We start from the raw sequence: 24822 nt of genomic DNA, 5'->3' as shown, positions 1-24822 counted from the left end.
TTCATTCATGGGGGAGTTTAGTAATTTAAATTCTGTAGTTCTTTGTAAAATTTGAATATTAGTTTCCTCTTGAACATAAAGCTGGCAAAGATTTTCTTCCATTCTATAAGCAATTTGCTCCACTGATAATTTATTTTCTGTGCAAAAACATTTTAATTTCATATAGTTTTATTTCCTAATTACTTGGGGCTCTTCTTTTGTTTTTGGAGTCTTATTTCAGAAAGTTCTTGTCTACCTGTATCTTGAAAATATTCCCTGTCTTTTAGCATTTGCAGAAATCAATTCAAAGTTGACCAAATATCTTAAACTACAGTTTCATTTTAGGAATTAATCCCTCTTCTCTCATTTTTCCTTTTGCACTCTAAGCCATCCCATACCCTTACCAAGTTTCTGTTTAGCCTGTTTTGTTTTTCTACTACCATAGTTACATTAAACTATGTACGATCACCTTTATAGGTAATTGCATGAATGGCCACCATGATCCCATTTCTTTTCTTTTCTTATTAGCTTGCAGTGAGAATTTTATGTATACTCAGTTATTTTAGGTCTAAATGTGGACTTCTTGGTGTTTAAATTATCAAGTAAAGTGCTTTTACATAAAAGGCAAAGGCAAAGTTAGAGGAGCCTACTGGACTTCCTGGAAAATTTATGTAAAAATATAACACTTTGTAAGGCTTTCCCTCAGTCTATATATAAGCAAAACATACTTGTGAATTAGTGTCATAGTTCAAAACATTCCTCATCTATAGCTCTTAGGGTGAATCAGTTTGTTTTATACCTAAATTGTCATGAATTGGGATCCAAGAAGTGCCAGGCTTACTTGGCATAAGGTGAGATTCAGGAATTGCCAGGCTCTGGTAACCAGAACACTTTCATTTCTTTTACGGGCAATCATGTGTAAAAGACCATCTATACCATCTTCTCCAGTAGGAAGAAGAGCAACTTCTTCAGCCCAAAACAACAATACACATATCCCACTCCTTACTTTGAACTACAATATTGCTCCTAGCCATTTCCAAGTATCGCCTGGCAAACAGCAGATATTGTTCCACACAAAAGTACTGAATTGAAGCCAGTCCTGAAGAGACCTGATAAGCCAGGGTCAGATGAAAGGGGAGGAGGGCCTCCCCTAGCAGTGGACTAGGGGTGGGGCATAGGGGAAGATGAGGGAGGAAGGGTGGGACTGGGAGGGAATGAGGGAGGGGGCTACAGCTGGGATAAAAAGTTAATAAACTTTAATATAAAAAAGAAATAAAAAAGAAAGTACTGTTATGCTAGCTTGACAAACTAGAGAACATTGTGTTGATCAAGGAATTATATAGGTGGGTAAGTATAGTGAAGATGCCCGCTGTCAGGGTTGTGAATAATTATGACAGTAGTAGTAACAACTAAAAGTCTGATGGCATTCAATTGATTTTGGCTCTTGCAAGAGACATTAAATGAGAGTGGATGTGAAATACAAATTCCAGACACTTATTTTTTTGCTTACATTTTTAAGAATTGATTACATGTACTGACTAATATATATAACATTATAATTAATAATAGTTATATGAATGATAGGGAAAGGATGTAGAAGCATACAGCAATGATAACTCCATTTAAGTTAGAAATTTTCATCTAATGGATTGCAGCCTAATACTACATTTGTCTACAAGTTTCATCAAAGGGAGAGGAATTACATGGGACTGTTGTCTATTATGGAGATGACTGCTTACTATTATTATAAAACCTTATAAGGAAAAGGAGACATGCCATTTGCTACTCTGCAATATATGTTTACCATAAATTAAAATGGTGAATAAAATTCATTTTTTCACACCTGAAGGTGGTGATACAAGTCTTTAACTACTCCTTTTGGCCAGCTTTTGAAAAACAATTATTGCCATTGTATCATCTGCCCAAATTTACCTACAGATTATAAAAGTCATCTCTAAAAATTGCATGCACATATTTAATTAGTGAAATTTATAACCCTCAAATAGCACCAAAATATAATGGGAGAATGTTTGAATGAATGCAATTTGAATTACAATGAAGGAAAATGTTCTAAGCCTAAATTTGTCATCTATCTCACATAATATTCTATAAAGTAAAGTGTAACTAGGATTTAATCTCTTTATTCTTGCTTACAGCATTGGATCTACACATACACACATACACACAAACGTTCAAAGTCTCAGCACAAGTTCATCTTATATGTGAATCATTGAGATGAATTATATATAGGACTATTGTTATGCCTTCATGCCACCCTTTTCAGAGTGATTTACTTGTAGTAATTAAAGAGACACCTTATTCTTTTAAAAGGAAGGAAATATGATTATGAGAAATTTGTTTCCTCTTGGTACTCACTTGCCAAGTACAAAATAGCTAGCACTATATAGTGTTCAGAAACATTTTTTTTAAGTAACAGGTCCCTTTGACATTTCTATGAAAACAATGGACTAACTCCCCCCCCAATGCAAATCCACATATATAGAAAATTATACTTAAAATTTCAGTATTGTAATCTCCTAAAGTTCAGCATAACTCTTGAAATGTTCTTTATATATTCATGGTAAATTTTAATATCCTAAGCTGTGGTGTTTAAACCACATGTCAAAAATACATAATAAAGCACATGTCATAATCATTTTTGAGGAAACCAGGGTATGAAAATTTTTATTAGTGGCAATTAACAGTTAACATCAATTAATATTTGAATACTCTATCACTCTTAGCCAAAAATGAACCCATAAAATACAAGTTTATTGACTTTGATCTGTTAGGCATACATCTTTATCAAAAACATGCCAGAATTAAAGCCATTTTATCAATAAAAATTTTGTCCAAGTTCTATCTGGAGTTAAATCTAGAATTCAGAGAATTTAATTAACTATTTGTTTTTTGAGCACATTAAAAATTAAATGGGTCATGGTTTTATTCCAAATACCTAAAGAAGAAAGAGGTTGTGAAGAGTAAGAAGTATCATAAACTACAATATTTGATTTCCTAGATTTATCACTTTGTGGCCACATGTTCCTCATTTTTTGTATCATTTTATTAAAAATAAAGAGCATATCACAAAGTTTACATAGAACATCTGAACCATAACAAATGGATGACAGGTTTAGTCATATTTGGAACATACTTATTAAACCGCAGTCCTCATATCATATACAGTCCTTTTCCTACATATTTGTGACACTTCATTTTAAAAAGAAATTTATTCACTTTTATTTTGTATGTGTGGGTGTTTTGCCTAAATGTATGTGCTCCATGTGTATATAGTGTCATAGAGGTCAGAAGCAGACATTGGATCTACTGGAACTGGAGTTACAAATGGTATTTTTTACCATGTGGATGCTGAGAATCTTCTGCAACAGCCATTACTCTTAACCACTGAGTGCTTTCTCTGAGCCCTATTTGTGACATTTATAAGTGAGAACTTTAATTGCATAATATTTGCCTTTAGCTACACTGATTTATTCTTTCCCGATTCTATGAAAAAGTACAAATTAAAACTACAGAAACAAATAATATTTTTAAAATTGCAAAGTACAAAGTATGACTACTTCCTAAATAATCATTTAACAGGAAATCTTCAATATACTAAAAAAATTACAATAATATTTACAAAGTGTCATTGTAAAACAGAACTGGGTACATGTACTAACAAATAGCTAATCCTAAAAAGAGACCAGCACATTACTAAGCACTGGTAGATTCACATTTTTATATTTCATCCTTGATTAAGTGAAGGAAGTACTTACAACCCTGTGATAGACGTGACATGTACATTTCCCTGCTTGATTAATGCACAAATAAATTTTAAAAATTCCCCTACTCTACAAAGTCACAATATATAACAATCAGATATTTTCAAAATTGACATTTCATTCTGGTTTACTGCTGCCACTAATAGTCGGTATTTCGTGGTCAGTCTCCATTGTAGGCTCAGCCATGTCTTTATATCTCTCCCCACGATGTTTTTCCAGGTATGGGCCCCAGTTAGAAGCTGGCCTACAGCAACTTGTGATACGCTGAAATGCAACAACAAAAATCTTATTTTAAAATTTAAGGGTTATCATTCATAAATAAGCAAATATTAAACTGCACTTTTATTGTAAGTGCCTTTGCTAGCAGCAGTGACATAATAATCATAGAAAAGTAGTGATAGCATAAATTTTTAAAATAACACCTGACCAAATTGTAAATGAATAAATTTTTATTAATTGTAGATAGGATTATCTTAACTACTAACCCAGAAATAATTTCAGATGAAAGGCATAAGAGCACATTAGAATAATGGTGTCACTATAGGTAGCTCTCCTGGATGCATTTTAGTCCTTTTTACAGAAAGTCAGATGAAAAGCTAAACTATTGTGCACTGGAATATTCTTCATTAATTGAGAAAAGGGAATTCTAGGTCCTGAACCATTTATTTGGATCTGTCTGTGGATAAGCACAGGAATTTATTGAAATTAACTTTCCTAAGCTTATCTTGTAATTGTTTTAGTATGAAGACTTGATCAACACTGTCACTTAGGCTTCTGTGGAAGAAAGATGATTCAAGGGCTACAAAGGATGCAGGATGACTGACTAGGTTTATTCAATTAAATACAATTTAAATAAACTATTAGGATCTGGATTATAACCATATGAAGATTAAAAGTAAGGATTACATAGAGAAGAAGCAACTGAGTTAATTTTTTTTTACATCTGTAAGGATAACTGTACAAATAACTTCAGAGATCACAATTGTTATGTCCTGAAGAGTGTAATAGGATATAGTAATGAACTTCTACAAGAAACTTAGATAAAATACAAGTACATCCACAAGTTCATATATATATATATATATATATATATATATATATATCAATAAGATAATGTAAAACATGATAATTCTGGGTTTAGAAGTAGTGAGGGAAGGAAGAGTGATAATGAACTTTATTATATCTTCTACATAATTAATTTTATCACAAGTGCTTATAAAAAATAAGTTAAATATGCTTACCTGAAAGATGTTTCCTTCAGCCTGAACCATTTTTATGATTGCCATAATTGGTATCCAAATAATGCAGAAAATAATCATACACCATCCTAGAGCAACTCCCCAGTCAGGATATGGAATATCAGCATACTGAGGTCTGTGAAATTTCACCAGTGACCAGACTAGAATAGCCTCAGAAAGTAAAGCATTGCAAAGATAAAGTTAAAGATTAGACTTTTTGTTATAAATGAGTAATAATTTGAAATTTATCAAAAGATAAGATGTAGCTGAGAGTCCAAGATGGGGGCAACCAGCATGTACCTTATCCAAGGGGCACAGGATCCTAAAATCTGAAATTGGTGAGTAGAGGGACAGCTGAAGCCAGAACACCAACATTGAGGCTTCCTAAGTGACAGGGGACAAGCTTTGAGCTAGGACAGTTTGGATCCAAGTCACCCAGGGACTAAAAGTGGTGAATATTCAACCTCCTGCACTTCCCCTTGCCCCAAGCACTGGCCTCCCTACTCAGCAGAGGCTGCAGGCAGTGGCCTCTGCCCCAAGCAGGAGCCGCCCTGTTTGCCTAAGTCTTCAGTGGTTGACCCAAGCACAGGCCTCCAAAGTCTGTGACTGAGACAGCAGAGGCAGGTTTCCTAGGGCTGCTCCCTCAGCATGGCAGCCTCTCGCCCAAGCAGGATCCTCCATGCTCAGTGACTGAGATAACAGGGGCAGCTACCCCTTAGTATGGGTTTCCCTGCTTGGCAGCCAAACAGTGGACACTACTGAGCTGATAGATCTCCTACACTCTCACTTGCCCCCACCCCTACCCCCACCCCCACCCCCAGGCTCAAACCTGAGAGGAGAGAATAGGAGGATACCCTGTGATTTCCAATTAGGCATGCATGCAAGTGAGTTGTGCCTTCAAGTGAGTGCTTGCAGAGCCCCAGATTCAGGGTTCCTCTAGGCTATCAGCCAGATGTTGGATCCCTCCCACCCACACCCTCACTGTGGGCAACATAGAAATCCTTGGGACAGCATTCTCAACATTGAAGCCCTTGATCTACCAGAGTCTACCAAGGGAGCAGAGGCAAACAATTCCAGGAGCCCAGATGGATATGATTACCAGGACGACAGTAGGACAGGCCTATAGGCCACTGAGGTATTCAGGACACTAGCAATTGCACATTGCACCTACAAACAGCACCAGCACCCACACTCAGTCCTGCGCTTAAGCTCCACACTTCTAGGTATCTCTAAAGTTCTAGCACACTGTCCTTCAAGGCACAATTCCATGCACACACCTGTGCTTGCTCACATGTACCTGAGACCTTCCTCCCTTTAGCTACATCTGAGGCACCAACATACACTCTCAAACCAGTGGACCTCTCTGATCTTCCTAAATGATACTTCAGGCACCAGAGACAAACAGATAAAGTTGGAATTTCAGACTCCAGGAACAAACAGAGAAGGTTATAGATAAGCAGATGGCTAGAGGTCGGCATATGAACACATCCAACAAAAATCAGGACACCACGGCTTCACCAGCAACCCCCCAAATCATGGATATGCTAATTCATCAGAAACACAAGAAAATTATCTCAAATCTATGCTTATTCAGTTATTAGAAGAACTGAACATAGCTGTCAAAGAAATACATCCAAACAAATAGAGGCACAAGTAGTGGCATATAGAGAAGAAATGAATAGAAACACAGAGGAAAGCTAGGAATGCACAAGAATTATGGAAAGACAAAAATCCACTTTCAAACAGATGAAGGAAATGGTGCAAGACAGGAAACCAGAATTAAAATAATTAAAAAAAAACACAAACAGAAAACTCTAGAGTGGGAAAACTTAGAGAAAAGACCAGAAAACACAAAGGTAAACATCACCAACAGAATATAAGAGATGGAAGAGAGAATCTCAGAGCTGAAGATACAATTGCAGAAATCGATTCATCTCTGAAAGAAAAAGTAAAATCAGAAAAGTTCCAAACACAAAACATCCAAGAAATCAAGGATGCCAAAAGAAAAAAAAAATCTAAGAATAAGAATAGACGAAAAAGAAGATTCCAGGCTCCAAGATTCAGAAAATATTTTCAAGAAAATCATAAAAGAAAATTTTCCCAGCTTAAAGAGATGTCCATAAACATACAAGAGGCCTACAGAACACCAAATAGACTAGACCAGAAAACAAACTCCTCATATAATAGTCAAAACAATAAATCTACAGAACAAAGATAAATATTAAAAGCAGCAAGGGGAAAAGGCCAAGTAACATAGAAAGGTAGACCTATCAGAATCACACCAGATTTCTCAACGCAAACTATGAAAGTCATAAGAGCTTGGGCAGATGTCATGCAGACTCTAGGAGACCATAGTTCCAACCCAGACTACTATATTCAGCAAAGTTTTCAATCAACATAGATGGAGTAAACAAAATATTCCATGACAAAACTAAACTTAAACAATAGAAACAGAGCAACACAGCCCTACAGAAGATACTAGAGGGAAAACTCCAATCCAACAAAATCAACTACACTCCACAAAACACAGGATATAGAGACATTCACAACAAAAAAAAATTAAAAGGAAATACGAACACAAACACACTATCAAGTGCAACTCCACAATAAAAAGAACTAACATTCATTCATCACTATTTTCTATCAACATCACTGGACTCAACTCTCCAATAAAGAGACACAGAATATCAGATTGGTTGCAGAAACAGGATACAACATTCTGCTGCAACCAAGAAATACACATCTACAACAAAGATAAACACTACCTCAGAGTAAAGGGCTGGAAAAATATTTTTTCAAGCAAACTGACCCTGAAAACCAGCTGGAGTAGCTACACTAATATCTAATAAATTAGACTTTCAACAAAAATTAATCAAAAGAAATGAGGAAGGCCACTTCATTCTCATCAAAGAAAATATTTCACCAGAATGATATCACAATCCTGAACATCTATACCCCAAATACAAGAGCACAGACATTTGTAAATGATCATTATTAAAGATTGAATCACATATTGATCCCAACACCTTCATAGTGGGAGACTTCAACATTCCACTCTCAACAAGGGACAGATTACCTACACAGAAGCTAAACAGGAAAATAAAGACACTTACAGAGGTCCAAATCAAATGGACCTAATAGATGTCTACAGAACTTTTCACCCAAACTCAAAAGAGTATACCTTTTTTTCAACACCTCACAGAAATTTCTCCAAAATTGACCATATAGTTGGTCACAAAGCAAGCCTCAGCAGATATGAGAAGATAGAAATAATCTTGTATCTTATCAGACCATGATGTCCTGAAACTAGACCTCAACAACAACAGAAATAACAAAAAGTCTACAAAGACATGGAAACTAAACAACTCTCTACTCAATGATAGTCAGGCCAGGGAAGAAATAATAAAAAGAAATTAGAGACTTCCTAAAATTCAATGAAAATGAAGGCACAACTGACCCAAACTCATGGGACACAATGAAAGCAGTGCTGAAAGGAAATTTTATAGTACAAAGTGCCTCCAGAAAGAAGTTTAGATATCTAATACAAGCAACTTAACTGCATACCTAAAAGCCCTAGAGAAAAATGAAGTAAACACACCCATGATGGGTAGACAATTAGAAATAATGAAACACAGAGCTGAAATCAGTCAACACAAATCAATGAATCAATGAGACCAAAAGCTGGTTCTTTGAGAAAATCAACAAGATTTACAAACCTTTAGCAAAACTAAGTAAAAGGCAGAAAGAAATTATCCAAATCAGCAAAATCAGAAACAAATAGGGGAATGTAACTACAGACACTGAGGAAATCCAAACAATCATTAGGTCTTATTACAAAAGTCTATATGGCACAGAATTTGTTAACCTAAGTGAAATGGACAAATTTCCTGAGCGATTCCATTTACCAAAATTAAATTATGATCATGATCAGGGAAATTGAATTGTCCTATATTCCCCCAAGGAATTAGAAGCAGTCATCAAAGGTCTCCCTTCCAAAAAAAAAAAAGCCCAGGGCTAGATGGCTTTGGCACAGAATTCTACTAAATCTTCAAAGAAGAGCTAACTGCATTTCTTTTTAAACAATTCCACAAAATAGAAACAGAAGGAACATTACCAAACTCATTCGATCAAGGCATAGTCACCATGATACCTAAACTACACAAAGGCACAACAAAAAAGAGAACTTCATACCTATCTCTCTTATGAACATTGACACAGAAATACAATAAAATATTTGCAAACCAAATCTAAGAACTCATAAAAGATATCATCCACCATGACCAAGTAGGCTTCATCCCCGGCATTCAGGGATGGTTAAATATACAGAAACCCAGCAATATAATCCACCATACAAACAAACTGTAGGAGAAATACCACATGCTCATCACATTAGATGCTGAAAAAACATTTGAAAAGAATCCAACACCTATTCATGTTTAAAGTCTTGGAGGACTTTGACATGAAGTCAGTGTCTGGCTCTTTGTTCACCTCCCCCTGTGGGGGGAGCAGCCTTACTAGGCCACAGAGGGAGACAATACAGCCAGTCCTGATGAGACCTGATAGGCTAGGGTAAGATGGAAGGGGAAGAGGAGTGCCCCTATCAGTGGACTGGGAGAGGGGCAAGTGAGGAGAAGAGGGAGGCAGCGTGGGGATTTGGAGCAGAGGAGGGCAGGAGCTACTGATGGGATACAGTGTGAATAAACTGTACTTAAAAAAAGATGAAGCTGCTATGAAGGAACTAAGATAAATGGGTTAAATGCAAGAAGACCAGAATATGAAGTAAACCAAATTTCCATTTTTACTCTAAAGAAATTCTGAAAATTTTAAAGCATTCACTTATAAAAGATCTGCTTATGCAATATATATTTCACAACACTTCATTATAAACTATACATAAGTAAAATAAATCTGAGGTAAGCCTTTGGTGTTTTTTCTTTTGTATTATTTCATGTGTGTGGTTTTCTTTTCTCTTCTTTTCTTTTCTTTTCTTTTCTTTTCTTTTCTTTTCTTTTCTTTTCCCTGCTTGTATATCTGTGTACCCTGTGCAGGGCTGTTGCTCATGGATATGAGCAGCAGATATCAGATGCTTTGGAACTTGAGTTCAGACCATTGTAAGCTGCTGTGTAGATCCTGGGAATTGAACCAGGTTCCTTTGGAAGAGCACTTGGTGCTCTTAGACACTGATCCATCTAGGTAGCCTAAATTTTTTCTTTTCTTTTCTTTTTTTTTCTGGAAATAGTTCCCTCCCTCCTATATATCCCTGGCTGGCCTGGATGTAGACCTGGCTGACCCCAAACTCAGATGAATATTCCTGCTTCTGCCCTCATGTTCAGCCATTTGTTTTTCAACAGATAACCAAAAGTATAAAAATAAACATTAGTTGAGTACCATATTATGTTTTCATACATGAGAATACTGTATAATATTTTGGTTTGTTTGGGGTTTTTGGGGGATGTGTGGTTGAGACAGGGTTTCTCTGTGTAGCTTTGGCTGTCCTGGACTCAAATTTGTAGACCAGGCTGGTCTTGAACTCACAGTGATCTTCCTTCCTCTGCCTCCCAGATTGCTGGGATTAAAGGTGTTCACTACCACACCCTGCTAATATTTATGCCAGACTAAATATTTATTGTTGAAAACATCTACCTTTTATGGAAATTTTTTCATAGTCCCTCCTTTTATTATATTTTTAAATTATATAGTACATTATTGTCCATTGTTTCCCTCCAATGTGATTATACAGCAGAATTCTTGCTGAAATGAAATTCATTATCTACTGCTAATAACCCCCACTTTCATTCAATTCATGTTAAAATTGTAAAGATTTATTCATTATATGACTGAATGCAGTTCAGTATATACATGTACCATACTTTCTTATGTCTTTTTTGTATGTTACATATTTTTATATACTCTAAATTTATAGCCCAAGCTTGCTGTAGCCTTACTGTAACCCAGTTTGGCTCTGAAATCATAGAATTCATTCAGCTTTAACTTTCTGAATGCTTGCATTGTCAGTGTTTGCCACCATGCCTGTTATCTGTACTGTGTGCCTCATTTGTTTCATGTAGTCATCATTTGGCAAAAGCTTAATTTCCATTTCTTGGCTGTAGTAATGATGCTGTAGTGAATAATGGAGAACAGATGTCTCTACAACATATTGATTCATATCTTTGAATATACCCAATAGCAGAATTGTTGACATGGGTGTGGAAAAAGAGAACCCTTGTACATTATTTTTCAGAATGTAAATTAATACAGTCAGAATAGAAGGTATTATAGAGTTTTCTCAAAACTAAATAAAAAATATAATCATCTTCTTCAACACCCCTCTTTTGGGTACATACACAAGGGTATTAAAGTGTTAGCATGGCTTCATTCAATGTCATAAGCTAGCCAGCATATAAATGAAAAATCCAGTGAGAATGTACAAGTACACTTTAGAGATGTTTCTGTTCTTCCTTAACAACTCTTATTCATTGCACAACTTTCTCCTTCAACCCCCATAGCTCACATTTAAACACAAAGTGCTGGCATATGTTTGCCAAAGCACAGTTCCTGCCTACGCTCTTCTTTAGCAAAAGAAGAAGTTCAATATAAGTTCATGAAGTGTGGCAAATATCTGAGATTTGTTTGAAATCTCAGAATTCAAATAATGGAGCCAAGAAGATCAGGAGTTCAAGGTCATGCTCAGCTACATACTAATTTTAATGCAAGGTGACATACAAAAGACTCTCCTTCAAAAAAGGTGATAAAATTAATTTCAAACAGCAATTCTGAACCTATGGGTTGCAACTTGGGGGGTCAAAATGGCCCTTTCACAGGGTCGCCTAGGTTTCGGAAAAAAAAATTATTTACATTACAAATCATAATAGTGTCAAAATTAAAGTTACAAAGTTGCAGTGAAATTGATGTCATGGTGGGTGTCACCAAAACATGAGCTGCATTAAAGGGTCATAGCATTATAAAGGTTGAAAACCACTGCTTTACTGGGGAATTCCACATGGAGACTGAGATGTTTATGGGCTACATCTAAGCAGGGGTTCTTGGACCTATCTATGTATGGTCTTTGGTTGATGCATCAGTCTATGTGGTATCCCCTGGGCCCTGCTTTTTTTTTTTTTTTTTTTTTTTTGGCTTTGTTGGTCTCCTTGTGTGACTCCTGAACCCCCAGGGTCCTTCTATATCCCTATCCATCCATCCTTCCAAAGCTCTGTGCTTTGGCTGTGAGTCTCAGCATCTGCTTCAATCCCCTGCTAGGTGGAGTCTTTTAGAGGACATCTGTGGTAGGCTCCCGCCCCGTTTCCTGTCTTCTACTGCTTCTGGTGTTTATCTTCTTTTCCCTTCTGAGTGAGAATTAAACATCTCTGACATGAACTGGGTTGTTTGCTCATTGATTACTTCTCCCTTGGTGAGGCAACCTAGCCAGCCCACAGAGGAAGAGGATCTAGGCAGTCCTGATGAGACTTGATAGGCTAGAGTCAGACAGTAGGAAAGGAGGACTTCCCCTATCAGTGGACAAGGGAAGCAGAGTTGTGGAGAAAGAAGGAGGAAGGGTGGGATGGACCGGGAGATGAGGGAGGGGGCTACAACTAGGATACAAAGTGAATAAATTGTAAATAATAATAACAATAATATTGAAAAAATATCTATAAATAAAACCACTGCTTTAAATAATTTTTAGATGTTTTCCAAAATTCATTAGAAAGAATTAAAGCATTTAGAAGATGTTTTGGGAAATAGTCTTTGACTAATACTATTCATTTCCAAAAATAAAGATGTAATTTACTGCTCCACTGATACACATACACACTTATGCATGAATTCCACGCACATATGTGAAAAGAAGAGAAACTGTTGGAGCTAGTGGGAAAATTGAGAAGAAAGTAAAATCATACATATATACATGTGTATGAAGCATAAAAATGTTTAGTCATAATATATAGTCCTACACTATTTTTCTTCAGTTCCTAAGAAATTTGTCAATTAATAAATTTATTGATATAAACCATTGCAAATATTGACATGAGTGAGTTTCTTTTAGTAATTTCAGATAATATCTCACCCATAAAATGAGAAAGTACACATTAATACCTGAATGTTCTTTGGTTTTATTTTTTATTTTTGTTGGTTTTTGTTTGTTTTATTTTTTGAGATAGCCCTAGCTGTCCTGGACTCACTCTGTAGTCCAAGGTGGCCTTGAACTCAGACAGATTCACCTGCTTCTGCCTCCTAAATGCTGGGATTAAAGAGGTGTACCACCACACCCAGATATGAATGTTATTTTTTAGAAAAGAATTATTTAAAAACATCATCTGGCTGGTTGGTGGTAGCACAGGCCTGTAATCCCAGCACTTCAGAGGCAGAGGTAGGAGAATCTTGGAGTTCAAAGCCAGCATGATCTACAGAGCAATTCCAGGAGAGCTAGGACCACACATAGATGTCTCAAAATATAAATAAATAAATAGATAGATAAAGAAAGAAATAGAGACACCATGTGGTTCTTCTCTGGCTATGTATTTGCTGGTAGAGAAATAAAGAAAGGGCTCACCATATCTTTCAGAAAATGAATACATTTATGATTTGCTTTTATCCTACTGGTATGGACAACATTTAAATCCATAACTTCAAAAATAACATTGCAAAGGCATTTCCATTCAAAGATTATGTGGGCACCAGCAGGGGAAAAATTATAAACTTTAAAATTATTTCCCAAATTATTTAGTTATTTTCCTTAATGGAAATTGTTCTCCAAGGTCCTTGCTAACATTTAAAGATATGACTTATATTATCTAAACCAAATTTGATGTATATTGTTACTTACAGACAACAAAATAGGAGTGATGACAAACCAGCAAGCCCTCCACCAGAGCCAGAATATCCATCTCTTTGCTCCAATCATCATTTCTATATCTTCAATGAATCTATTCCCTCCTAAAGGAAATAATTTCATAATATGAGCCCTGTTTTACAACTTCCATGGGCATTTTCATAAAAATTATCTTTCTTCATTTAAACAGTTTAATAAACTGCAACAGTGAAGCATACACCTGGAATTTCATTTCATTCATAATGTACTTTGTCAATAGATCACATTTTACTATTACATTTGCAATTATAAATTGGACGAGTATGTGTAAGACTTATATACAAATGTGCAATCAACACTTACCATATATCCAGATGATTCCTGCAATTTCCAAGATAGCAGCAATCAAAATCCCCCATCCAGCACAGAAGTGATCAATCAAATGAACCCAGTAAATTCCAGCCTACAAAGAAACAAAACAAAAACAAAAAACAAACACAGCAGTTACTTAAAATATAGCTTAACTATTTTTTTATTTTCGTAAAGTATCAAATGGAATATATTTTTAAACAAGATATAAAATGTACATTTAAAGTATAAACTCAAATATGGGTTTAATTATCTAAAAAACAAAAGTATCTTTTAAATAATATAGTCAACACTGGCAACATGTAAGCATTTAGAACAGTTAAATATAAGAATGGTATACAGTATCTGTGATCTATGTAATAACAACTGAAAAACATGGTTTATAATCATTTTGTTACTTGGAAAATTGTCATTATTAGGCCTCCTCCTCTGATAATATGTACTAGCAAAGTTACAAAGGAGAAAATGGCTGTAATTTGGAAAACATTCATCCAAATAGAAATTGGACCTGTCATGAAACACTCAATTAATATTTGTCTACAGAAGTGAAAATCTATACTGTACCTGAGTTACACAGACAAGACCAAGGAGAAACAAAACCAAGCAGCAACCCAAAGTTATAGGAACCCTCATGTATTTCATTGCTTTGGGAAACAAATCTTGAATTGTTGTTGTAATTGTTTCTAGAGGAGGGAGAATTGGGGTGTTACATTATAACTGAGTAAGACTAATCACAGAATTAGATTTCTATTAATCAAATTTACACAAATAAGCTGGCAGTAAACTCAGGGCATTGCTCGTTTTTAACAGTCAGTAACATCTTTTACCTTAGTACCTCTATTTATTTCCCAGCAGAGAGAGACAGAGTAGAGAGACAGACACAGAGAGAGAAGGAATTGCAAAACAAGAGAGTGGAGGATCAGGCAGGGAAGAGAGAAGAAGGAAGTGGAGGATGGGAGGAGGATGAGACAACAAAGAGAGAAGGGCTGAGAAGGAGAAAGAAAGCAAAAGGTGGGGGATAAAGAGGAATACTGTCTACCAAGCAGGGACTTATCTAAAAATAGAAAAAAATATATATATATACATATATATATATGTAAAAAGATCCATAAGAAATATATTTGACATTTTTAAGGCGTTGGAAATTAACCAGAGGAACTTGTCCTATAAAAAGAACAATTTAAGAAAATGTGTTACATAAGACAGTGATATAAAATTGTTTCGAATTTTTCAGTTTTGTGCTATAGGGAAATTTCTTTTGTGTACATAGAATAGTATGTGTGAATAGTTATTGCATCAGTGTGTATAATTTGTGTGTGGGAACGTGCACACGTTCATGCACATGTACATGCTCAGCCACAAATGGAACATCTGTATCACACACACACACACACACACACACACACACACACATACACACATGGCTTAGGGACTATCACAAAAGAGGGGGAAGACAGATTTTATGGGGTCATGGAGGACTGAAACAAACAGATGTCCCCTGGTCATGACAGAACTTAAACTCATGAACCTACATCAGCTGTGGTTGCCTGCACAAGATCAAGCCAGTCAACATTCCAGCAGGGAGTGGGGAGGAGACATGTCATTCCAACCTCAACTGAAAAGTTAGTGACAGGTGAGACTACTATAGAAGAGTAAGAGTCAGTTTTCTGTAATGGTATAGCAGTTGGCCTTTACTTCAGTAGATGATCCCACACCCACCTATATATTGGCAGGATAAATTGGACTCAGTGACTTATTAAAGAAACAAAAAAGGATATGGAGCTAATATAGAGGTGTGTTGGGAGGAGTAAGGTTGAATATGATCTAAAAATATTATATGAAATTCCCAAAGAATTAATAAAAAGGTAATATTTTCAAACTTGTTTCAAAATTTCTAGTTGTGTACCTTCAGGAAATTTCTTTTGTATACACCAAACCATACATAAGAAGAATGCATTCACTGTGTGAAATTTGTGTTTTTGTGTGGGGTGCATGTGCACATGTATGTTCCATGTAAGTGGGCAGAGGACAATTTCATTTGTCATTTCTCAAGTGCTTCCTTGGTTTTTTGAGACAGGTTCTTACTGGACCTGGAGTTCACAGATGGACTCTATTAACTAACCAGTGATCCTCCAAAGATTCTCCTGTATCCATCTCTCAGGCTCTGGGATTTCTGCAGTGTGTCACTTTGCCCAGGCTATATAAGGATACTGAAGATCAAACTAAGGTCATGATAATATATCAATTACCTTACCAACTAAGACAGCTTCCTCAGCTGCAATGTGAAGAATTTTTAAAAGAGGAATCAAAATACCCATCAAGAGGATGATATATTATCAATTAACTAAATACGTATGTCCTGTTAAAGTAGATTATATACCATAAAACTTCATATTTAGGTGAAATATTTAAAATTTTACTACTCATGGACATATTTTTATATTCAGTTGATATATATATATATATTTGTATATAAAAGTGTATGCAGGTAAACACATATGGATGAAATAGGAGTGTATGGTAATGATTGCCTCTACGAAGAAAATGAGAAATGTGTTACTGTTTTGTTAAAACTCTCTCAAGCATTAACCATTTTCAGGGAGAAATGAGGTTGTTCAGGGAACTGTCCCCAGGTACATGAGGAAGGGAAGAGAAAATGGTAGCCATTTTTACATTATGTTGTATACTGTACATTGAATTAAGTAATAAATACAAAAGTCTGAGCAAAGTGATGAAAAAATGTTCCCCTCTAAATACCTATCTGGAGCAAATACAATAAATTATTAATGTTTTTTGAGTATCAATTACATTGTGCTTTTATATACTTGATTTCTAATTAAAATAATTTTTTCTATAAAGTTCATTATAAATAGCACCTAAAAGGTCCTAGGATAATGAAATAGGATGTTTTCAAATAAAGGAAACAGGAAAAAATATCAGTTCTTTAGCACCAAAAGTAATACTCACCAATAGAAGCAAACTGAGAATCCAGACCCAATGTTAAAAGCATGAAGAAAAATAATACAGACCAGAATGGACCACCTGGGAGTTGAGCTAGAGCTTCCGGATAAGCAATGAATGCTAAATCAAATCCTAAGGAAGTGTGTGGGATTTTAAATTAATTGCCAAAAAAAATTTACACATTTGAACAATTCCAAAGAAATATACTGTTAAAAACCCAATCATGAATGGGCAGTGCAATCTATGACATACAGTATTTACCAATTAACTTATTGTTTTACTTGGAGGTCAAAGAATTGACTTACTTGTTAGAAGCACTTAACACTCAAACTTGATGACCTGAGTTCAAACTCCAGAGCCCAAGGTGGAAGGAGAGAACAGATTCCCCATAGTTGTCCTCTGACCTCCACACAAACACTGTGACATGCACATATGTGTGTTCACTCTCTTTCCTCTCTCATACACAAGTGATGATAGAAAACTCTTGAATTGTTACACTAATGTGAATATGTGACATAAACTAATCTGCTAGTAATTTTTTTCATAAAAGTTGTTTTGGAATTTAAAAATTTTTAATGTATTAATGTGTGTGTGTTCATTCATGCATGAGTTCAGGAACTCAGGAGCCACAGAGTGCATGTAGAGATCTGAGGACAACCTAGGATGTTGGCCTATACTTTTTCTATCTTATTGAAATGTGGTCTCTTACTCTTTTTTTCTGCTGTATATTCCTGGGTAGTTGGCCTATGAGAAAGGATTCTCTTATCCTTTCATCTCATCTCTCCAAGTTCTGGTATACAGATTTTCATACTATGCATATGCTCTTACACAAATTTGGGAAATTTGAACTCATTTCTTCCTGCTTACATAGCAAGTACTTTTACCCAGTGAGCCATATATCCAGTCTCTAATCAACCAATTGACATGAGGTGTGGTGTCACACACCTATTGTCCTCAGAATTGGGGTGTGGGGGAAAGGAGGAGCAGGAATTCAATGTCATCCTTCATTTTATACTGAGTTTAATGCCAGCCTGAGACTCATGGGACCCTGTCTCAAGCAACAATAGTTAAGAATATGATTTGTGAAGAAGAACCTATTTCTTAAATGTCAAAAGCTTAGATTAGTTCATCTTATTGTAGAATTTGTAAAAGAAAAATAATGAAATAAAATTGAACCATCTAAAAAATACATGTATAGAATGAATTTTTGGGCTTATTGCTTTTTGAGATGGGGTCTTTCTGTATAGTCCTGGCTGTCCTGGAACTTACCATGTACACCAGATTGGCCTCAAACCCACAGAAATCTAACTGCCTCTGACTTCCTAGGAGTGGGATTAAAGGCATTCATCACCATGCCTAGCTGTAATGAATTTAGTTTTCCACCATCTTGACAAATATTTACCCAGAATTATTATGAGTAATACTATTTAAGTTCATAGATAACCTAAAAAAGTATATATAATAAAGTCCTTAATGGAATCTCATATTTTATTTGACGCTACCTTTAAAAGCACTTTGTCTTTCAACTGTAGCTCCTTCCCTCATTCCTTAACAATCCAACCTTGATCTCCTTCCTGCTCCTCTCTAAGTCCATTGATAGGGGAGGTCCTCCTCCTCCTCTTCCATCTGACCCTAGCTTATCAAGGCTCATGAAAATAAAAAAATAAATAAAAATAAAAAATTTAATTAAAAAAAAGAATCATGAAGCTGATGAGCTGCTTGGCCCTCAAGTGGATCCCCTAACAATTGAAGTTGGGGCTGTCTCTGTCTTGGACTCTGTTGCCTTCCTCTGGATCCTAGTAGAGCTACTGGGGGTGGTATGGAAGGAGTGGGTGGGAGAGTGGGACTAGGAGGTGAGGAAGGAGAGGAGTTGCAATTGGGATGTAAAGATAACAAATAAATTAATGAAAAAAAAGCTCTTTGTCATTTCTTCCAATTTTTCTATGTGACCCTAGGTTTTAAGTACTTTCAGTTTCTCTACCTTTCCAGAGGACTGACATAGAATGCATTGCATAAGTTTTAAACTAGGCTCTATCACTTTCTAAATATTTACACTTGGACAAGGCATAGTGTTTCTGTGTATCAGTGCACTCTGAGGAAATGAATACTAAATAATCTCTAATTTTCCTTCTAATACAGGGATTCTTTTACCATTCATCAATATTTCTATTATAGTATACTAAATATATAATAAAAGTTTCCAACAGGCTCCTGCTTAAAGAATCCTAGAATTCTCTTTCTATGGGTCTTTAGCTAGATAGTAATATTCCTTAAATACTGTCTTTAAGGCTAGACAGTTCATAAATCAGATTCTTTGAAAGATAGGTACAACTATGCACTGAACCACTTGATTCTTCACATTATATGGATAAGTTTAAAAGTTCATACCCAATATTGTAATTGCACATGGGGAAATTTGGTTCTAATTGTTTCTCTCATAAAGCATAAAACATTCTTAGCATAATACCTGAACCCTGTAATTGTATGGTGAGTGGTTTGAATTAAAGATTAAATTAAATACGGAAAAAAAAGAGGTCTTTTTTTCTTTTTTTTTTTTTTAGACAAGGTCTCATGCAACCTCAGCTGGCCTTGCCTCACTTTCTCTCTGTAAATGAGGCTGGTCTTATAACTCCAATCCTCCTATCTCTATTTCCAAAGTGCTAAGATTACATGCATATAACAATACCACATCTGGCTTGGAGGTGCTAAAGATAAGGCTTTGAGGGCATTGTGCATGCTTGGCAAACCCTTTACCAACTGAATGATGTTCCCAATATTATGTCTTCTTGGATAACTGTTCCCTAAAATACTCCTGTCTACCCATATCTTCTAGGAATATTTATAATAAAATAGATAATGTCAGATGCACCAAGGTAATATAATAACTCTAACCATAAATATAGATGACTGTAAATTGTACCAGAGTTTCATAAGTGAGCTCTATTCAATTAATTTGACTTGGTAGCATCCACATTTACATACCTGATTTTACAACTTGAGAGACTTCCTTTCCAGATATATGAGCCATGTGTCCCAATATAGAAAAAATAGCAAACCCAGCAAACACACTAGTAAGGCAGTTTGTCAAACAAACTATAATGGCATCAGAGTAACAGTTGTTGTTGAACTTGTTGTAAGATGACAGAGCCACTAGGCCACCCCAAGCCACAGAAAGGGAATAAAATATCTGAGTGGCAGCATCCTTCCAAACCTGGAAGAAGAAAAAATAAAAATTTTAAATGTCTACTTTAAATATTAATTCATATAAAATAGTTCACAAGTATATATGAGTGCATATTATAAAATAATGAAATGAATGCATAAATGTCAAGCATCAAGATGAAGAAAACAATGGTATGCATTGTCTCTGTTTGCTATTAATGTCTGTTTATTTCTCCATGCTCCAGTAGTAACTGTGACTCTGACTTTGGTATTTATACTTTCCTCATTTATTATATGTTTTTATTAGACAGGATATTGCTATATAACTCTGCCATGCTGGAACTAGCTCTGTAAACCAGGCTGGCCTCAAACTCAGAGATCTGTCTGCCTCTGCCTCCCAAGTGCTTGGGATTAAATGCATACGCCAAGACAGTCAGTGTCTCTTTTACATTTAGCTTTGAATGTTTGGAGTTCATAAAAGAATGTTGCATGTAAATTTACAGAACTGGCCTTCACAGTTCAGCATCATGTTATTTAACCATTATCAAATAGGGCCACATAAAATTTTAATTTGATGTAATATATATTTCTGTAATTTCAGAATTAAAGACTAGAGACAAGTAAATGTGGTTTAACTGATAATATGTCATTCCGAATAGACATGCATATATGAGAACTCTGACAGGAAGATGAGTGGACAGGGATGGTAGGAAGATAAGGAGTAAAGGTGTTTGGTATGCTTGGTATACACATACAAAATTGTAAAATATAAATAAACACTTAAAAACGAGAATACATGTCATTTAATCATTTTTCCACTTCTCTATACTCCACTGTAAATACTGCAACTTATTCTTTCTCCTGTTGACTGATAACAGGTTGCTTAACATTTTGCTGTGATGTAGCTTTGAACACTGCTCATGTAGGTGAGGATGTGTAATATAAAAGATGCTGTGCATCTTATCTTTTACTGAATCTTGCCAGGTTATCTCCAGAATGTTTCCTTTACTTAGCCCTCTCACCAGCTGAAAATAAATTACCAACCATTCCTCTATAGCAGTGGTTCACAATCTGTGGATCACAACCCCTTTGGGGATTGCCTATGAGATATTCATAACAGTATCACAATTACAGTTATTAAGTAGCAGAGAAAATAATTTTATGGTTGGGAGGTGACCACAACATGGGGAACTTTGGAGAGTCATAGTATTTGTAAAGTTGAGAACCACTGATCAAATGTATTGGTAACTTTTGGTCAGAATTTTTCATTTGACCTAATCTAAGTGTTTTGAATTAAGCACTTTGATTACACTCATTACATATCAAAAATTAAATTTTTTCCAGGACTTTTGTGAAATTTCTGTTGACATAATTCACATTTTCATGTACTATTTGCTTTATTTGATTTCTAGGAAGTCTCTTTCTTTCTCTCTCTCTCTCTCTCTCTCTCTCTCTCTCTCTCTCTCTCTCTCAATGAAACAGGTTTTATGTAGACCAGAATGACCTAGAATACCATACATAGAGATTGAGATCTGTCTGCTTCTGCCTCTAAAGTGGTGGAATTTAAGTTATGCATACCACACCATACCCAGGAACTCATTTTTGAAACTGAATTCTAAGCTTGAATTTAATTCTCTGTGCTATATATCTTGAGAGTTTTCCCCACCTCCAAATCTGTGGTTTATTCTCCGTTCTTTTTATTTTGTGTCTATCAATGAGCCAAAGTATTTTTGTTATTGTTGTTTAATGTAACTTAAAGTTATTCAGCTTTCCTTACCTGTGTTTCTTCATACTTGTCTCGAGGTTATGCACTCTAAATGAAACAGTTTTGCTTTCACTTTAAAATTTTTCAATTCTCATGAAATCTGTTACATATATTAATTACATATATGTTACACATAATTTATGTAACATATTTCCACTTCATGCTATTTTAAATTATTAAAGGATAATTGACATTATAAATTGTATAAATTAGACATCAATGACAGACATTTATGCATCCTTTCCTGTTTGAAATGAGTTGCTACTTCTGCTACTTACCAAGCTTTATTTCTGCATATTTGTATTTTTGAGGTTAGTATCCTGTACCACCTATCTGTATATCTGTTCCAATGCTAAAAGCACGATATTTTAAATACTACAGCCTTATAGTACTTTTGCAATACCGTTTGTGTCCAGCATGCCAGTTTCTCCACACTTTATATCTGTGTTGGGAATTTGATTGAAATTCTATTGATTATAATGTGACATTAAAAACACACTAATTCTTAGCAAGGGTGTGACTAGACAGCCCACCCTGGCCCTGTGCTCTTTGTCTAATTCCACTCCTTTAATCATTACTGATGTCACAGTTTTGCCTTCCTTTATCTCTGTTAAAAGTAAATGGTTAAGTAAGATGTCTATTAAGCTCTATCTATTTTAAGATTTGAATTCTTTGGAAAGAGAAAAAAAAAGAAAAAAATCTACTTATGCAGATTTAAAATAACAGAGGAGATTTATATTTGATCAAAAGTGTCTTTTCAGTTCTTGTAACATCGCACTGGGCAGTGGAAGGCAGGTTGAATAGCATGGCTGTATATGAATAACAATTCTGGTTATAGAATTAAAAAGAAAAAAAAAAATAAACCCAAATCATTCATCCCTTGTTACTTCAATTTAACCTCTTTAACTCATTGGTAGGTATGAGCAATAACAACATTAAGCAGAAAGATGTTCCATAATTTTTATTATGAGAAATGATCATATAGTGATTTAGTTTATTATATAGACTATAAAAACAAATTTTAATTGAATTGAGATCTGTCTGCTTCAATTGAAGCAAGTTTCTGAGGGAGTAAAATATCACTGGGTCTTCAAAACACACCTTTCATGCTAGATTATAGTGGGTCAGTATTAAGGGAGATGCATTTGTGTGTAGATACATACATAGACATATATATGTGTGTGTGTGTTTGTGTGTGTGTGTGTGTGTGTCATGTGCCCATGATATACCATTGTCTGTATATAGGCTAAATTTAGAAGAGAGTTTTGCAGGGCTAAAGAGAATAATAAGAGCACTTACTCTTAAGCCTGATGACCCAAGTTACCCGGAACTGACATAATGGAAGGAAAGAACTGATGCCTTAAAATTGCCTTTTGATTTCTACCGTATGTGCACCATGTTTTATGTGTCCCCTCAAAACACAAAATAAATAAATTTTTAAAGGGAAAAGATTTCAAATTATATTTAATACATGGTTCCTTTTCTAGAACAAGAAATGTTTTTTTTTCTGGATTACTTAATCCATGTCAAGTTTGCGTTCTAAATCTATAATTCACTGAGCAAAACTTGATCATATATTTGACATAGTAACTTTCAAGGTAACCAAATTTATGTTAGACCATCAAACATTTTCTAGTATTCTTTAAAGATTAAAAGCTTGTTCAATAAGTTTTATAATCCTAGCTTTTAATTTGAAGTTGTTAAGGTATAAAATATTCCTTTACTCAAAATAGTAAACCCAAAAGTTGTTGGTTAAATAGAATTTGTTATATTAATACAATGAGTTTTAAAAATATTGCTAAAATTGTTGGTGTTTCCAATGATAGTATTAGTGCCATTACATAACTTAATCAGATGTCCTAGTGGGTAGAAACTCTAATTGTTTAATTGCATATTCTTTTGTAAAGTACTATACTATAACATATATATATATACACACACACATATATATGTATATATATACAACCATGCATATATACAACATGTGTATATATATATATATAATGTATGTATATATATTTAAAACCAAATATAAGAACATATACATATATATACACCTTCTTCTATATTTGGTTTTAAGTTTTAACTTCTTGGATAATGTTAAATCCAAATTAAGTCTTACCTCGGCTTCTCTGAGTTTTGTGAAATTTGACTGTGCTCCAATGTAATATGAAATGCCTTTTGATGCACCCTCCAAAGTTGCTCCTCTTATTAACAGAATGAGGAGGACCACATATGGGAAAAGAGCTGTAAAATATACCACCTTCCAAATAGAACAACTAAAAGTTAATGCCACTTTAAAATCATGGTATATAATTATCTATAAGCAAAATTAGTAGGCAGTTGCAATTAGTGAAATAATTTACTCTAGTTATCTAAAGGTAAATAACTCCAATAATATCAATACAATTTAGCATAATTTCCTTTCTCTGTTCTCACCACTCCAAAATGGACTTATTTAAAAAATGCTTTGATGTAGATAGCAGTATTTGTAAGGTTCATGCTGTACACAAACAATATATCAATAAAGATCACTTGGGAACTAGAGGAAGTGTTGTCCTAAGTGGTTCTTTATAAATGCCTGAGGGGACTGTATATCTCTTCTCAGTAAACTTTTGCATTGGGATGAGAAATATAAAACTGGTAATATTCATATATTCAATCTCCATATATTCAGTCTTCATGTCCAGATCTCCTGAAAGCTTCACTAAAGTGAATACAGAGCATCCTGAACACTTATTATTTAAAGCTACCATTAAG

General features: G+C 34.9%; 1 protein-coding gene across 1 annotated transcript in view; it reads right to left on the bottom strand.

The window, feature by feature from the left end:
* Positions 1 to 2635: 2635 nt before the first annotated feature.
* Slc6a14 (solute carrier family 6 member 14) overlaps positions 2636 to 24822 on the bottom strand; it is a 36476-nt gene continuing 14289 nt past the window's right edge. The window contains exons 7-14 of the mRNA XM_060375753.1: positions 24185 to 24325; positions 20118 to 20346; positions 17142 to 17267; positions 14739 to 14857; positions 14169 to 14268; positions 13821 to 13930; positions 5003 to 5170; positions 2636 to 4025 (exon numbers count right to left, since the gene is read on the bottom strand). Of these exons, the coding sequence (XP_060231736.1) occupies positions 3879 to 4025; positions 5003 to 5170; positions 13821 to 13930; positions 14169 to 14268; positions 14739 to 14857; positions 17142 to 17267; positions 20118 to 20346; positions 24185 to 24325 (1140 nt within the window). The 3' untranslated portion in view covers positions 2636 to 3878. The remainder of the gene's footprint in view (positions 4026 to 5002; positions 5171 to 13820; positions 13931 to 14168; positions 14269 to 14738; positions 14858 to 17141; positions 17268 to 20117; positions 20347 to 24184; positions 24326 to 24822) is intronic.

The sequence above is a fragment of the Meriones unguiculatus genome, chromosome X (genome assembly GCF_030254825.1).
Source record: "Meriones unguiculatus strain TT.TT164.6M chromosome X, Bangor_MerUng_6.1, whole genome shotgun sequence".
NCBI lineage: Eukaryota > Metazoa > Chordata > Mammalia > Rodentia > Muridae > Meriones > Meriones unguiculatus.
The sequence above is the reverse complement of the archived record's forward strand: the minus strand, read 5'-3'. Positions and strand labels throughout refer to the sequence as shown.